We start from the raw sequence: 17564 nt of genomic DNA, 5'->3' as shown, positions 1-17564 counted from the left end.
TCTTTTTGTTACATAGAGCTTTTTGGATCCCAGTTAGATTACTAAAGTTAGATAGCTCTAGGTCTAATAGATGCTGGCATTGTAATCTGGAAGCAGGGACTTTGGATCATTTAATATTTTATTGTCCCTGTATCATGTTTTTTTGGAAATCAGTTTGGTCTCACATTAATTGTTTATTAGAGAACTATGTAGCTCTATCATATGATACAATTCTATTCGGGACGTCAATGAGAATAAAAAGTCAAATTTCATCAAGCAATAACAATTTTTATTGATAATGACAGGAGCCGCTATTCAACATATCACCAAGAATTGGAAAAATTATACTAGACTTAATTACACCTTCTGGTGGAATTCATTGTGCCATATATTCAAAATGGAAAGAACAATTGCCATACAAAATGGAAATTATAATAATTTTAAAAAGATTTGGGGGCCATTGAAAGTACATTTATAATTAGGGGAAGGGGGGTGGTATATAGTTATATTAAAGGTTTAATGAATAATTTTATATGATATTTTTGATTACAATATCTGTGGGAAGGGTGGGTGGTGGAGGGAGTAAATTTATGTTTTAAAATGATAATAGAAAGAAATTCAAGTGATATGTATAAGTTCAATTGATGTAATATTGTGTACTTGATGTAAGATGAAAAAATGAATAAAGAATTGGAAAAAAAAAATTTCAGCGGCATACATTGTGGCAAACATTTCAATCAAAGCTTATTCAGCAGAAGTGTGGCATCTTTATGGATGGAATACTGGGCAGTTCCACTCAAATAGACTTGTAGAACAGCCTCTTGGTCCATTCTCTATACCTTTACAAGGTTCTACAGAGTGGATGTGGCAGCTTGAGTGGGTGCCAGTTTTGGGTCCTCAGTCTTGTGGGCAGACTGATCTATCTCTCTCTAGACATCTAACACTGCTTTGGTATGTTAACTAACGTATGGACTCCTTTTGTATATGTAACAGAATGAAAGATTAGGTTCCTACCTGGATAATCTTGTTAATCTACACAGAAGTCTCTACAGCCCACCCTGTTCATTCTGCAATTTGCCTGCTTTTTGGCTCAGACAACTCCTATGGCCTAGAACTGGAGTTCTCCTGTCAGTTGAATGAACATATATGATTAACGTACTAATAAAGTACTTGAGTTATTGAGCTTTGCAGTTCCTTGTGTTAGCAACATTTCAAAGGGTTATAAAGTATTGATACTGCAATTTGATCTTTTGAGTCTTTGACCTAGTTGATCAAGTCATCATATTAAGTATATTAGACAATCTTGGCTTATCTAGAAATATTCTCAATTGGTTCAATAACTTTTGAAAAAGAACTTATAAAGTAAAAATGTCCATAATGATATTCAAAGAATGGTTCTTCCAAATGGTGTTCCCCAAGGTTCCCCACTTTCACCTACCCTGTTTAATAACTTCCTGCATTCTCTGGGGGGGGGAAGGGGGGTTCTGGAAAAAGCCAAATTCACGTCATTTATATTGTGACAGGGACACCTGGCTAACTCTCCCTGAACTGGCTGGAGCCTTGAGACGGCCGAGTAGTTTGGTGTGTGACTTTAATTATGAGGCCTAAGATTCAGTGCCTCCCATGCATACTTCTGGACCTGGCTTTACTTGGATATGTTTCACAAACACCACATAGTCTTTAAAGGTGAAAAATAAAGGTTTCAGCTTTTATTTTCAGGCTTGCCTTTAACCACTTTATTTTTAACTGGTCGGTCGGGAATACAATTCACTAGTCAGGATTACAGTTCATCTCCCCTCCACGAGGGTAGTAAAAACAGATCAAAACAAAACTCTCAACAGAATATTGCAGTTCATTCGAAAACAATAATTCATAACCCATGAATCAAAACAGTCCTTTTCTTCCTGGGAGCAGGAGAGCTTTGGCTTCTTTGCCTCTTCCCTCCCCCGTGCCTGTGGCACAAAAAAAAAAAAATTTCCAAAAGCAAAAATCCTTTTCCTGCACTCCCAGCAAGGAAAAGAAACCACACTTTAATGCTGGCTTACCCCAGAATGCTAGGCCCTTGCTATTCCAAGCAGCATCGGGCCTGGATGCCTCTTGCCTGGACTGGATTAGGCTGAATCCCAATTCTTTCAAAAAGCTCACCCACCCAAAACTATGCAGAGTGTGCCCGTGCTAAAACCGCTATCACAGCTTAGTAAAAGGAGCCCTTAATGTCCCCAAACGCATGAAGCTTCTGGCTTTACTTTACACAGTTCAGCTGAGCCCGTTTCAAACGACATTACTCATGTGCCAAGGGCTCAGGTTTCAGCATAGAGAAAAAATAAACACAGCAAACAAAGCAGCAAACTTTGTAACTCTGACCTGCTTTACACGCTGTGCTACAGTGCCTGGCCTCCAGCATGGGCAATTCCTCAGCAGGAAAAATCTCCGTCCTCGCTTATCATTCCATCAGCTCCCAGGTCTCCTCTCCTGGACTCTCCAATAGAGTTGTGCGGGGACAGAAATCCTACCCGTCCCCGTGAGGAATCCCCTCCGTCCCCGCCTGTCCCTATAAACTTCATAAATAGTTATTTCATTTAATTATGCTACTGAATTAAAGGCTCTGGTAGAGACACATTTACAAATAAGCAAAGACACTTTATTAATTTGGAAATATTAATTGGGAAGAATACATACTTTGTAAACGGGTTTCTACCAGAGCCTCTAATGTAAATATAATATATATATACTCAGCTGATGAGAACCCCGAAGCTGGGTCAGACCAGTGGTCCATCGTGCCCAGCAGTCCGCTCCCGTGGCGGCCCCTAGGTCAAAGATCAGTGCCCTAACTGAGACTAGCCCTACCTGCGTACGCTCCGGTTCAGCAGGAACTTGTCTAACTTTGTCTGGAAGTGCATTCCAGTTTTCCACTATTCTGGGTGAAGAAGAACTTTCTTACGTTTGTACGGAATCTACTCCCTTTTAACTTTAGAGAGTGCCCTCTCGTTCTCCCTACCTTGGAGAGGGTGAACAACCTGTCTTTATCTACTAAGTCTATTCCCTTCAGTATCTTGAATGTTTCTATCATGTCTCCTCTCAGTAGTCGGGATTCTCAAGGCTGGGTAGTTTAAAAGTGGACCTTTAACTCCTTGCATGCCCCTTGAATTTGTTATCTGCTTCGCTTAGTTTACATTAGTCCTTTAATAACACAAATATTTTGGGTGATTTGACTTCAGTTTGCTCAGCTGTGGAATTTAGATCACTACAGGTATTTTTTTGTTTTGTTTTGTTAGTTGAGATCTCTGGGTATTATGCAAAAACTATCTATTCTTTACTATGTCTTGACTTATGTTTTATATTAAAAGTGTATTGACAGCCTTGTGCTTTGTGTGAAAACATAATTGTACATGCTAGCATGTTGCTATGATGTATTGGGAGTATCTCACTGAATGTATCCTTTCATCTTCTACAGGTTTGCCTTGCAATATTTTCAGGTTTCTTCACCAGTATTCCAGAGGCTCTTTCTGGAGAGCTCAGACTCGAGTACAATCCGTTTTGGGCGCAGGCGAATGAAACTCCGTGACTTGATGGAAGCCACGTACCAGTTCCTGCAGCATGAGCCATCTTTGTTGTGTGAATTATGGGACTGGAGTGTTTGCTTGCCACTTCTCAGGAGCCATGACACTGATGTTCGCTGGTGTGTCTTTCATTTCAGATGATGGGTAGTCTGCACATTTGTGGAAAGTTAAGGCCAGATATTTTATGCAATGAAAGTCATATAACATAAGTAACTTTGGACTCAACTACAGTGATATGTTCCCCTTCCTACCAACGTCCAGCTGTTGCTGCCCACTGTGTAGCAAAAAAGATAGCTTGGATCACCCAAAGAGTTTAGGTTTCAAAATAAGAACATAAAAATAGCCTAACTGGGTCAGACCAATGGTCCATCAAGCTCAGTAGCTTGTTCTCACGGTGGCCAATCCAGGTCACTAGTACCTGGCCAAAACCCAAGGAATAGCAATATTCCATGCTACCGATACAGGGCAAGCAGTGGTTTCTCCCATGTCTTTCACAATAACAGACTATGGACTTTTCCTCCAGGAACTTGTCCAAACCTTTCTTAATCCGTTAAAATTTTTGCCCCTTATTTTCTTCAAAAAGCCCTTTATTCCCCCCTCCCCCAAGAAGAGCTTGGATCCCTCTCCATAAAGCACAGGATCTATGCTTGTTCAAGATAAGGGATGGAATCTCCTCTGAGACAACCCTTGGCATTGCAGTTTGATTGATGGGAGATGGCGCGGAAAGTGGATGCTGCCTTCCTTTTTTCCTTGACACTTAATTTTATCCATTTTTTAGATACTGACTTGAAAGAGCATAAAGAACTGCACTTTCAAGGAGGAAATTCTATATAAGAAAATGATTTAATATGTTTGGGGTATTTTCTTTGATATGTTAATTTGCAGATGGGTTCTGTAAAGCTCTTGGTGTTCACCAAACGTCTGCAGATATGTATGCAGAGTAAGAATCTTAATCTGTACAGAAAACACCCTGTTTTAATTATAATAAACAGAATTTGATAGGTAAGAAGGAACACCAACTTAGATAACAAAATATTCTTGTTGAAACATTGCAAATCCTAGTTGTTTACTGTGATTACCATGCCTTGATGGTACAGGTTTTTGGTTCAAGCTTAGTGAGTTTGTTTAAGGCCCACTATTAGTTCTTACGTATGTGGTGATTGGGAGAAAAAGTTCCACACTAAATCTACTCATATAACAATATAAATTATTTTTAAAAAATGTTTTAGAAGATCTTGATGTGGATTGCATAAGTCAGATAAATGGCAAGTGTTCAATACTTCAACCGTGCATGAGCATGAATTCAGTATGCCCACTTGGTTTAAAAAAAAACATTGAATGGAATACCATTTTTCAGCAGTAATAAAGTTGATTGTATGATGTCACTGTGGACCCTTGATAATTAACAGAGGCCAAATCCTTCCCCTCAGTCGCTGCTCAGATCAGCATTGTATGTACTGCCGTAAAACTTCCTTTGGCTTTTGAGAAATTTACATTGGCAGCTTGAGGAGGTTCCTGATGAAGGGTTCATTCCGAAACTGAAGTTCAGTACAACCGGGGCTGCTGCTCAATAAGGGCAGATGAATTAATTGAAGATAGCAAAAAAAGCTTCAAAATCAGGACATTTGGTGGCGTTTGCCTTCTGTTCAGCACAAGATACTGTATTTTTCGCTCCATAAGACACACCTGACCATAAAAGGCACCCTAGGTTTAGAGGAGGAAAACAAGAAAAATAACATTCTGAACCAAATTCTCCCTACCAGGCTCTGCATCCAGTCCCCCCTCCCTGTCAGGCTCTGTACTCTGCTCCCCCCTCTGGTGGTCTAGTGGTAGGACAGGGCAGGGCACAGAGCAGGCAGGCCTAGTGGCCTAGTGACAGGCAGGCAGGCCCCCCCCCCCCAGTACCGTAAATCATACCCCCACATGCCCCTAGTACCTTAAATCATCCCCCCATACAACCACGTGCCCCCCAGTACCATAAATCATCCCCCCCATGTACTTTAAATCATCCCCTCCATACCCCACGTACCCCCCCCAGTATCTTAAATCATCCCCCCTATACAACCACGTGCCCCCCGGTACCATAAATCATCCCCCCACATACCCCTGCAGTACCTTTTTAATCATTCCCCCCCCCCCCCGTACCCTTAATCATACACTCTCAGTACCTTTTTTAATTCCTCCCTCCTTAGACGGCTCTCATCTTTCCCAGCCAGCGGCGCACAGACCAGAAGCACAAAGATCAGGAGCAATTCCTCCGTGCTGCTGCCTGGGCCTGTGACGATCTCCGAATGACTGCAGTCAATTCTCGTGAGTCCTGCGACAGATGACTGCAGCCATTTAGAGATCGGTGCGGGCCCAGGCAGAAGTGCGGAGGGCTTGCTCCTGATCTCTGTGCTTCTGGCCGGGAAATTTGCTAGACCACCAGCAATGTTCCCTCTAAGGTTTGATGAGGTGTGTGCAAAAAAAAATATGCATGAGCGACAAGTTACATACTCCACAAATTTATGAGCAGGTGCGGAGGATGCATTTTTAAACAAATGTAGTTTATCCTTGTACTACTTATGTAATTTTAATCATCTATGGATATGTTTGTATGTTTATTGTTCAAATGGTTTTATTTATTTCCCCAAATTTATTTTTGTTATACGCATTGAAAATATTTGATATTGCGTTTAAATCAAAATCTCAATAAACTTGAAACGAGTGCCCGTGAGATTGTGGGAGGGTTAAATACTCAAAACTTAGAAGTTTTTGCTACGCCAGCTTTCTGGTATCTTTACATACAGTGGCGTACCTAGCATATGTAACATCCGGGGCCCATCATTTTTTGGCACCCCCCCCCCCATCTGTAAGAAAAACATGATTTTTAGTAACAAACCACACGTCACACATGAGTACCTAGGAAAAGGCAGCATCTTACATATTGCAGTGAGCAGTACATCAATACACCCATTGTAAAACTAAACAAGCCAGACCAGCACAGATCAATCCTACATTGTCAATCCTAACAGAAAACCATGTCTTTTTTTTTTTTAGTTCAATAATTTTATTGAATATTATGAGAAATATACAGAAAGCAGTTCAAACACATAGAATCAGAGTAAAAACATTTGGTGTAGAAAAAATCCATATCTACAATCATTTGTATACCAAAATAGTGAAAGGATCCAGAGTATTGGAACTGCTAATGAAAACCATATCTTTCAAACACACAGAACACAGAAAACACCTTCGCCTAGTATGGAATATGTCATCACAAACTAACCCCTCCCCCTTTTACAAAACTGTACTGTGGATTTTAGCCACGGTGGTAACAGCCCTGACGCTCATAGAATTCTGAGCATCAGAGCTGCTACCACCACGGCTGGCGCTAAAAAACGCTCCACAGTTTTGTAAAAGGGGGGATAAAATAGAAATACACAGTTTCAACGCTCTAGCTCAGAGATGCCCAAACTTTTTGGGCTTGCGAGCTACTTTAAAATGACCAAGTCAAAATGATCTACCAAAAATAAAATTAAAAAACACAAAGCACACTATATGCTGAGAAAATGTTAATTATCATTCCTATTCTGGGTTTTTTTCAAAGAAGTCAAGGCAGATGACTCTATGCATTGTCACCTCAGTAACAACCATACAAAAATAGACAAATATACCCCCCATCCTTTTTATTAAACCACAATAGCAGTTTTTAGCGCAGGGAACTGTGCTAAATGCCCAGCGCTGCTCTCGACGCTCATAGGCTCCCTGCGCTAAAAAACACTATTGCAATTTAGTAAAAGGGGGCCATAGTGCAAAATATAGACAGCATATATAAATTCAGACACATTTTGATCACTAAATTAAAAATAAAATCATTTTCCTACCTTTGTTTGGTAATTTCATCTGGTTGCACTTTATTCTTCTGACTGTGCATCCAATATTTCTTCCCTTCTTTCAGCCTCCTGTATGCTTCCTCTCCTCCAGACCTCATTCCCTCCCCCAACTTTTTCTTTCTTTCTCTGTCTGTCTTTCTCTGATTCTATGCCCCATTTTTTTGCTTTGTTTCTGGTTCCCTGTCCCCCCCCTTCTTTCTTTCTTCCTTCCTTCCTCCGTGCCCCATTTTTTGCTTTTTTTTTCTGGCTCCCTGTCCCCCCCACCCCACCTTCTTTCTTTCTTTCTTCCTTCCTACCTCCCCCATGCCACCACCGCCGCGGAATAGGCTGCTGCTGCCGCAATCGGGAACAGGCCGAAATCTCCCTGCTTCTCTTCTGCACAGGGCCTATCAACTCTCGCCGCCCGACGTCAATTCTAACGTCGGAAAGGACGTTCCGGGCAGCCAGGCAGCGATTGGCTAGCCAGAACGTCCTCTTGACGTCAGAATTGACGTCGGGCCGCCACGAGAGTTGGTCAGCCCAGCAGGGAAGAGAAGCAGGGAGATCAAAGACACGGTGTCGGCCTGATCCCCGATGGCAGCAGTGAGAAGGGAAGGGAAGCAGGTTGGGCACCACTGCTCTAGACGAGCCGCACTCTAGGGAGAACAGAGGACCGTGAACCCTCGCACCCCCACCCCGACGTCCGATTCCTCCCCCAGCCTCCCCTTACCTTTGCGACGCGTGTGTGCGCTGTGACGAGAAACTTGTGCGCTGCGATGTAATATTTTGTGCGCCAGCGCACGCCAGCGCAGCTTAACGGGAACACTGGCCACCAGGTATGACTGCAGTGGGCAGGCGGGAGGGATTAAAGTTGCAGCAGTAGCGTTTTGTTTTGGTTTTTTTTTAAAAAATATGAGGCGGCGGCGGAGTGGGGGTTTAAAAATATGCAGCCGGGGGGGGGGGGAGGGGTAAAATATGTGGCGGCGGGCTTAAATTTGTATCTTCGCTTCATAAGACGCAATTACATTTCCACCCCCTTTTTGGGGTTGGAAAAAGTGTCTTATGGAGCGAAAAATATGGTAAGTCCTTTTATCCCAGGACAAGCAGGCATGATATTCTCACATGTGGGTGACGTCGTCTACGGAGCCCCAGCGCGGACAGCTTTTCAAGCAAACTTGATTGAAGTTTCAAGTTTGCACACTGCACCACGCATGTGCTAGCCTTCTTGCCCACTAGAGGGCGCATCCCCACCTCGTGGTCCTCAGTTCAATTTCATCCGCGGAGCCAGAAGCCCTGTGGAAAATTGTGCTCTCTAATTGCCTTCTGTCGCCGCGGCTGTGTACGTTTTTCGGCGCGGTCGCTGCGTGTAGCTTTGTTTCTTTCTTTTTCCCTTTAGTTTAAAAAAAAAAAAAAAGTTTTCTTTTTTCCGTCGCTCCGGGGGCTCCCGGTAGCCGCGGCCGTGGAACCTCGTTTGTTCCCGGCCACTTTTTGGGCCCATGTCCCGGCCTGTCACGGGTTTTAAAAAGTGCGGTTGTTGTGACCGACTCCTGTCTATAACAGACCCTCATCGGTGCTGTTTACGGTGCTTGGGGCCCCAGCACCCGACAGACTCGTGTGCCAAGTGTGCCACCTTCCAAAAGCGGGCTCTCTCACGCCGTAAGGCCCGCATGGCGGAACTTTTCTCCGTCGAGTCCCCGTCGGGGAAGGCCTCGAGTTCGGCTTCGGCCCCGGCCTCGACCTCGGCCTCAACCTCGGTCTCAACCTCGGCTTCGGGGCCCTCGGCTTCGCCTCGACCCTCGATGCCCTCGAAGCCGGTTGCTTCGTCCAAGCAGGCCTCGGGTAAGTCTCCACTTCCCCCCTCAGCTCCAGGATCATCCAAGAAGCCATCCTCGGGCTCTTCGACGGCGGGAGGGTCGGCCTCCGCCCAGCCCAAGGTGTCCAAGTCGATCGCCCCGAGGGAATACTCGAGACCGAGGTCGCCCTCTGAGGAGCGTCGACAGGTGTTGCCGCCGGGGATGTCGATCCCGGCGTTCCAGGACTTGCTCCGGGCGTTGATCGCCTCGGAGCTGTCCGGGGCCATTGAGCACCTGCAGCAGGCTTCGGCCTCGACTGCTTTGGTCTCGGATGCCCCGCAGTTGGCGACCTCGGCCTCGGGTACCGGGGCTTCGGCTCCCGAGGCGCCTACGGCCTCGACCTCGGCGTTGCCCTCGGACCCGGCTTCAATGGGACAGCCTGAGCGTAGCGTGCGCCAACGCGACAAGGTGCGCCGGGTGCGGAGGATCTTGTCTTCGTCCTCGGAGTCCTCGCGAGGCTCATCGCCTTCGGGCAAGCCTCGAGCGAGGCGCCGTCCGAGGAAGGCCAAGCGGTCTCGGGCCTCACCTCGGAGGCGCGGTCGCTCGTTGCCGCCCGGGGGCGAGACCTTACGGGTGCGGGACCTCCGTATGGATAACCCCAGCCTTTTTCGGTCCCCTGTCAGGGAGAGTTCCCGTGCTTCCTCGCCGGGGCGGAAGGGACGGGCCTCGATACCCCGGACCCCGGGGGGCTCACCCAGGGGTTCCTTTAGGCAGGCTCGGTCTCCGACCCCTTCGAGGTCACAGGAATGTGCCTCATTGGGATCGGGGTCGGGTAGGGAGCCGAGGTACTCCCTCGAGGCATCTTCCTTCGGCTCGGCGGGGAAGTCTCGGTCACCCTCTTCTCCTGCTAGACCTTCATCCTTTTCGAAGTTTGTGCAGGATATGGCGGGGGCTTTGGGTGTGGACTTGTTGGAGGGTTCCCATTACACCAAGGAGTTTTTGGAAGAGCAGGATCTTCCCACTCCCCCTCGGGAATCCCCTCGCCTCCCGCTAAACAAGGTCCTACATCAGACCCTCCTCAGGAATCTGGAAACTCCCTTGACGGTCGCAGTGGTGCCCTCCAAAATGGAATCAAAATATCGCACCATTCCTCCCAAGGGGTTTGAGAAGGGGCAACTCTCTCACCAATCGCTCCTGGTAGAGTCGGCGCTTAAGAGAACGCAGCCTTCCAGGGTGTCTGCAGCGGTCCCACCTGGTAGGGAAGGACGGACCCTCGACAAATTCGGGCGTCGCCTCTACGCGAACTCTCTGATGGCGACGAGGGTGCTGAATTACGCCTTTTCGTACTCTTCATTCTTGCGTACGATGGTGAAGGACCTCCCCTGTTTTCGTGAGGTGATCCCGGATTCACATAGAGACAGGTTCGCCACCTTTATGTCGAATCTTTCCCAGCTGCGCCTCTACTTGTTTCATGCAGTATACGACGCTTTTGAACTTGCCTCGAGGGTATCCGCCTGTGCGGTGGCTATGCACCGGCTGGCATGGCTTCGTACCCTCGAGATGGATCCAAATCTGCAAGAGCGCTTGGCGAACTTGCCTTGCGTGGGGTCAGAGTTGTTTGACGACTCCTTAGAGGCGGCGACCAAGAGGCTTTCGGAACAGGAACGCTCCCTGGCCTCTTTGGTGCGCCCAAAACCTAAGGCCCCGCCGCAGAGACCCTTTCGGCAACCCCCGAGGAGGTACCCTCAGAAGTCCACGCCGGCCTTCTCTAGGCCGCCACCCCGGCGCCCACCCCAACAGGGTAGGGGTGGCCCCTCCAAGCCCGCTGCGCAGGGAGCGTCCAAGCCTGCGCCGTCCTTTTGACGGGATGTGCGGTTGGGGGCGGGCCCCCTCCGCAGTTCCGCCAGACCCCATTCCCATCGGGGGTCGACTCAGATCATTTTACGAGGCTTGGACTGGGATCACGTCCGACGCTTGGGTGCTCCGGACCGTCTCAGAGGGCTATTCGCTCAACTTCTCCGTGCAGCCTCCAGACATGCCACCCAGAGCTTGCCCCCAGACTCGGAGCCAGTTGGCCCTTCTCCTGATCGAGGCCAGGGCCTTGTTGAGCCTCCGCGCAGTAGAGCTGGTGCCTCCCGATCAGAGGGGGCGGGGGTTTTACTCCCGTTACTTTTTGGTCCCGAAAAAGACCGGGGACTTGCGCCCCATTTTGGACCTCCGGAAGCTCAACAAGTGCCTGGTCCGGGAGAAGTTCCGTATGTTGTCACTTCCGGTTTTATATCCACTCTTGGAAGAGGGGGATTGGATGTGCTCCCTCGACTTGAAGGAAGCATATACCCATGTTCCGGTGCATCCCGCTTTCTGCAAATTCTTGCGGTTCCAAGTGGGAGATTTGCACCTTCAGTATCGGGTTCTTCCCTTTGGTCTGGCGTCCTCCCCTCGGGTGTTCACCAAGTGTATGGTGGTGGTCGCGGCGGCTCTGCGCTCTCGGGGACTGCAGGTCTTTCCCTACCTGGACGATTGGCTGATCAAGGCCCCGACCAGGGAGGGGGTTATCTTAGCGACCCAACAGACTATCATCTTACTTCAACGTCTGGGGTTCGAAGTGAACTTTCCCAAGTCCCAGTTATGTCCGGCGCAGTCTCTCCAGTTTATTGGAGCCGTGCTGGACACGGTTCGCCTCCGCTCTTTCCTCCCCCCTCTTCGGCGGGAGGCCTTGCTTCGGTTGAGTCGCCAATGTCTGAAGCGATCTGTGGTGTCGGCTCAGCACATGATGATTCTGCTGGGCCACATGGCGTCGACGGTCCATGTCACTCCCTTCGCCCGCTTGCATCTGAGGCTCGCTCAGTGGACTCTGGCCTCTCAGTGGCGGCAGGATCGCGACCCAGTCTCTTGTCCGATAACAGTGACTCCTTCCTTGAGACAATCGCTCCGTTGGTGGACCAACTCTTTCAATCTTTCCGGGGGTTTGCTGTTTCTCGTTCCTCCGTGCCGCAAGGTCCTGACCACGGACTCCTCGGAGTACGCGTTGGGGGCACATCTAGACGGTCTGCGGACGCAGGGTCTGTGGACGGCCGAGGACCGTCGGTGCCACATCAATGTGTTGGAGCTTCGGGCCATCTTTCTGGCTGCGCGAGATTTCGTCCACCTGCTGCACGATCAAGTGGTGCTCGTGCGGACCGACAACCAGGTGGCGATGTACTATGTCAACAAACAAGGGGGAACGGGCTCTTGGCCTCTGTGCCAGGAGGCTCTACGCCTGTGGGAATGGGCCGTCTCCCAGAACATATTCCTGCGTGCGGTTTACATTCAGGGAGAGCAGAACTGTCTGGCGGACAAACTCAGTCATCTTCTCCAGCCGCACGAGTGGTCACTGAACTCCCGGGTTCTGCGCGAGGTCTTCGACCGCTGGGGGACTCCCCAGGTGGATCTGTTTGCCTCCCCGGAAACCCGCAAACTACCCCTCTACTGTTCTCGGATGTACTCCCGGGACCGTCTCGAGGCGGATGCTTTTCTGCTCGACTGGGGGGGAAGGTTCCTTTATGCGTTCCCTCCTTTTCCTCTGATCTTGAGAACGCTGGTACATCTCAAATCGACCGGAGCCACTATGATCCTCATTGCGCCTCGTTGGCCCAGACAGCACTGGTTCTCCCTGCTTCTTCAGCTCAGTGTCAGGGAACCTCTGCTTCTGCCTGTCTTTCCCTCTCTGCTATCTCAGAGTCGGGGTTCGCTGTTACATCCCAATCTTCAGTCTTTACATCTGACCGCTTGGTTCCTCTCCCCCTGACTTTGATCCCTGTTTCTCAGGCGGTGAGGGAGATTTTGGAGGCCTCTCGTAAGGTCTCGACGTGGCTTTGTTATGCCCAGAAGTGGACCAGATTTTCGTCCTGGTGTTCCTCGAATCATCTGGACCCGAGTTCGGTTCCCGTGTCTTCGGTGCTGGACTATTTATTGCATCTGTCTAAGTCAGGCCTGAAGACGACTTTCATTCGGGTGCATCTCAGTGCCATTGCGGCGTTCCATCGGCACCTCGAGGGTCGTTCCCTCTCTCTTCATCCTCTGGTGACTCGTTTCATGAGGGGTTTAGTGAATGTCCATCCTCCTCTGAAACCTCCTCCTGTAGTTTGGGATCTTAATGTGGTCCTGGCTCAGCTGATGAAGCTGCCTTTTGAGCCTATCGACAAATCTCATCTTAAGTTTCTCACTTGGAAAGTGGTCTTTTTGATTGCGCTCACGTCCGCTCGTCGAATTAGTGAGCTGCAGTCCTTGGTTGCGGATCCTCCTTTCACGGTGTTTCATCATGATAAGGTGATTCTTCGCACCCATCCTAAATTTTTGCCTAAGGTTGTGTCTGATTTCCACCTCAATCAGTCCATTGTCCTTCCGGTATTTTTTCCGAAGCCCCACTCTCATCCTGGTGAGGCGGCGCTTCATACGCTTGACTGTAAGAGGGCGTTGGCGTTTTATCTCCAATGTACCAAGTCTCATCGGAAGGTTCCTCAATTGTTTTTGTCCTTTGACCCTAATCGTTTAGGACACCCTGTTTCAAAGCGCACCTTGTCAAACTGGTTGGCTGCTTGTATTTCCTTTTGCTACGCTCAGGCTGGTCTCCCGCTCTCGGGTCGAGTCACGGGGCATAAGGTCCGAGCGATGGCAGCTTCGGTTGCTTTCCTCCGATCCACGCCTATGGAGGACATATGTAAAGCTGCCATTTGGTCTTCGGTTCATACGTTCACCTCCCACTACTGTCTGGACACTTTGTCCAGAAGCGACGACCGGTTTGGCCAGTCGGTGTTACGTAATCTGTTTTCCTAAATTGCCATCCTCCCACCTGCCCTTTTTTGGTTGGCTTGGAGGTCACCCACATGTGAGAATATCATGCCTGCTTGTCCTGGGATAAAGCACAGTTACTTACCGTAACAGGTGTTATCCAGGGACAGCAGGCATATATTCTCACAACCCACCCTCCTCCCCGGGGATGGCTTCTTTGCTTGATATGGAACTGAGGACCACGAGGTGGGGATGCGCCCTCTAGTGGGCAAGAAGGCTAGCACATGCGTGGTGCAGTGTGCAAACTTGAAACTTCAATCAAGTTTGCTTGAAAAGCTGTCCGCGCTGGGGCTCCGTAGATGACGTCACCCACATGTGAGAATATATGCCTGCTGTCCCTGGATAACACCTGTTACGGTAAGTAACTGTGCTTTATTGCCTTAATTATTCACAGGGCTTTACAGTGAGATTGTGTGTTTATGAGATTGGGTTTCATTTTCATTCATATTTAATTTTTAGTGTGTGCACTTATTCACATTACAATTCATGTGGGAAGATCCTATGATGGTGTACTGCATTGAGCTTTGTGTTCATGCACAGGTTGAAGTATTGAACGCTTGGCGTTTATCTGACTTATGCAATCCACACTGAGGTCATCTAAAAAATTTAGGGCTCCTTTTACTAAGCTGCGCTAGTGGTTTTAGTGCGCGCTGCATTGCCCCGCGCGCTAGACGCTAATGCCAGCATTGAGCTGGCGTTAGTTCTTGGTGTGTAGCACGGGGTTACTGTGCGTGGCAATGCAGCGCACGCTAAAAACGCTAGCGCACCTTAGTAAAAGGAGCCCTTAATTTATGTTGTTAATGAGTAGATTTGGTGTGGAACCTTTTCTCCCAATCACCACATACTTAAGAACTAATAGTGGGTCAGTATTTCAGTTGTTCTGTAGTTTGATTGATATATAAAATGGTGACAAGGCTCTGCCCTGTACTCTGCATGTATCCCTTCTTGACCAGTTAAGTGGTATATTTGATCTGAAAGTGTAAATATTTTTTGTTTTAAGGTTATTGTGGTACTCAAGCAGTTAAAACATGTAATTTAAAAGAATATATGCATTTGGGGATTAATAATAGGAAGGAACCGTATATGCTGGGAGGAGAGAAGCTGATATGCACAGACGGGGAGAGGGACCTTGGGGTTATAGTGTCCGAAGATCTAAAGGCGAAAAAACAGTGTGATAAGGCAGTGGCTGCTGCCAGAAGGATGCTGGGCTGTATAAAGAGAGGCGTAGTCAGTAGAAGGAAGAAGGTGTTGATGCCCCTGTACAGGTCATTGGTGAGGCCCCACTTGGAGTATTGTGTTCAGTTTTGGAGACCGTATCTGGCGAAGGACGTAAGAAGACTTGAGGCGGTCCAGAGGAGGGCGACGAAAATGATAGGAGACTTGCGCCAGAAGATGTATGAGGAGAGACTGGAAGCCCTGAATATGTATACCCGCTAGAGGAAAGGAGAGACAGGGGAGATATGATTCAGACGTTCAAATACGTAGAACAAAATCTTTTCCAGAGAAAGGAAAATGGTAAAACCAGAGGACATAATTTGAGGTTGAGGGGTGGTAGATTCAGGGGCAATGTTAGGAAGTTCTTTTTTACGGAGAGGGTAGTGGATGCCTGGAATGCGCTCCCGAGAGAGGTGGTGGGGAGTAAAACTGTGACTGAGTTCAAAGAAGCGTGGGATGAACACAGGGGATTTAGAATAGAAAATAATATTAAATATTGAACTAAGGCCAGTACTGGGCAGACTTGCACGGTCTTTGTCTGTGTATGGCCGTTTGGTGGAGGATGGGCTGGGGAGGGCTTCAATGGCTGGGAGGGTGTAGATGGGCTGGAGTAAGTCTTAACAGAGATTTCGGCAGTTGGAACCCAAGCACAGTACCGGGTAAAGCTTTGGATTCTTGCCCAGAAATAGCTAAGAAGAAAAAATTAAAAAATTTAAATTGAATCAGGTTGGGCAGACTGGATGGACCATTCGGGTCTTTATCTGCCGTCATCTACTATATTACTATGTTACTATATTGCATCGAAATAATTGTTATATTGTAGATAGTGAATAGCACTCGTAAAGAAACTTAAAACTTTTGTTTGCAGAGAAATTTTTGGTCACCTCTATTTGGTCCTTAGAGGCAACGTTTTTGTTTGATAGTGTAGGGAAGAGCTGAGAGGAAACATGTTACTTTGTTAATAAAATGGGTACTAATTACGTTGGAGGAACCCTTCCCCCCTCAAAAAAAAAAAACCAACCCACAAACAAACTCAAAAACAGTTAAAGATGCTGGAGTCTGAGCCACAGGGCTTGCCAGTGCATTTTCATTTTTATATAAATAATTTTTATTAAACACATAAGGAATGGTACACAAAGCTAAGAAAGTAGCATTTTAATTTTAAGGGAAATCAAATATGGTACAGATTTTTTAATGGCTTTTTCCCCCCAGGTATGCTGCAAATTGTCTGGCTGTGGTTACAGGTATGAATGATGAGAATAGACTGACATTCCTGAAGAAAATATTCAGTCCAGATGAGCTAATGCATTTCAAATTGAAGTAAGTCCTCTACTTTATCAAACAGCAAAATCTTTATTTATTTATTTTTTTGTAATGCATGTTCTTGTTAAGGCATAAAGCTGTGTTACTCCCCTTAGCACCCCATCCCTAGCTCATTTCTGTACTTATAGTCTTAATTTATAGTCAATTATTTTAATTAGCACAACAGGAGAACTCTAAAATTTATTACATATTCTTACTATATTTCATTACCTGCTAATAAAACACTAAATAAAGCATACAATATAATCCTAAGGCTCTCTTTACTAGTCTAATATATTCCTAATATCTTAGTAGGGTTTAATTATTCAGTTCGATAATAAGATACAGACAGTCATCCTGCAGCATGAGGGGTGGAGTGTCACATGTATGATTATCTCCCATTTGGCGAGAAGCTATACGTGTGCTCGCTGCAAAGAGCTTCTAGCTCTCAGAGAACAAGTATGTTCCCTTGAGGCTAGAGTAGCAGACTTGGAGGAGCAGAGGGAGACAGAGAAGTACATAGAGGAGACTTACAGAGATGTTGTAGAAAAGTCCCTCCTCCAGTCTAGTGGCCACTGTGCTGCCTTGGAGGAGGGAGGTCTCCTGAAAGGACAGCATCACCCTGGTGAAAGAGGGCATAATCCTGTAGACAGGACCTGCCTACCAGGGGGTGCAATATCCTCTCGCACCAAGGATGTGTCTCCAGGGGGTTACTGCTCATGAGTGAAGGGTTAGGACAACCGTTGTAGTAGGTGATTTGATCATTAGACATGTAGATTGCTGGGTGGCTGGCAGGATCACTGGGAGGACATTATTTGAGAGGGGTACAAGCTCAAATTCTTTTGTCCCCTCCAGGACCTTTTTGTGGACTCTCCAGTAGGAAAGTCAGAAAAGGTGGTCAGAGTACACCAAGGAATATACCTGTGTAACCAAGGAATATACCTTCAGTGGATTGAATAGCTGCTGAAAACCAGCGTTCATCGGGTATAGCTTTGCCATGGACTTGGCCACCCATATAGATCCATATGGAA

The 17564-nt window shown here is 47.2% G+C and overlaps 1 protein-coding gene across 2 annotated transcripts in view; it reads left to right on the top strand.

Moving 5' to 3' along the window:
* The window catches only part of MDN1 (midasin AAA ATPase 1), a 943760-nt gene that overhangs the window by 27058 nt on the left and 899138 nt on the right, over positions 1-17564 (top strand). For both annotated transcript variants that reach the window (XM_033936734.1, XM_033936735.1), the window contains exons 3-4: positions 3434-3658; positions 16444-16551. In XM_033936734.1, the coding sequence (XP_033792625.1) occupies positions 3434-3658; positions 16444-16551 (333 nt within the window). The remainder of the gene's footprint in view (positions 1-3433; positions 3659-16443; positions 16552-17564) is intronic.

Source organism: Geotrypetes seraphini, chromosome 3 (assembly GCF_902459505.1).
Source record: "Geotrypetes seraphini chromosome 3, aGeoSer1.1, whole genome shotgun sequence".
Classification (NCBI taxonomy): domain Eukaryota; kingdom Metazoa; phylum Chordata; class Amphibia; order Gymnophiona; family Dermophiidae; genus Geotrypetes; species Geotrypetes seraphini.
Note: the sequence above shows the minus strand (reverse complement) of the source record. Positions and strands in the feature narration are given on the sequence as shown.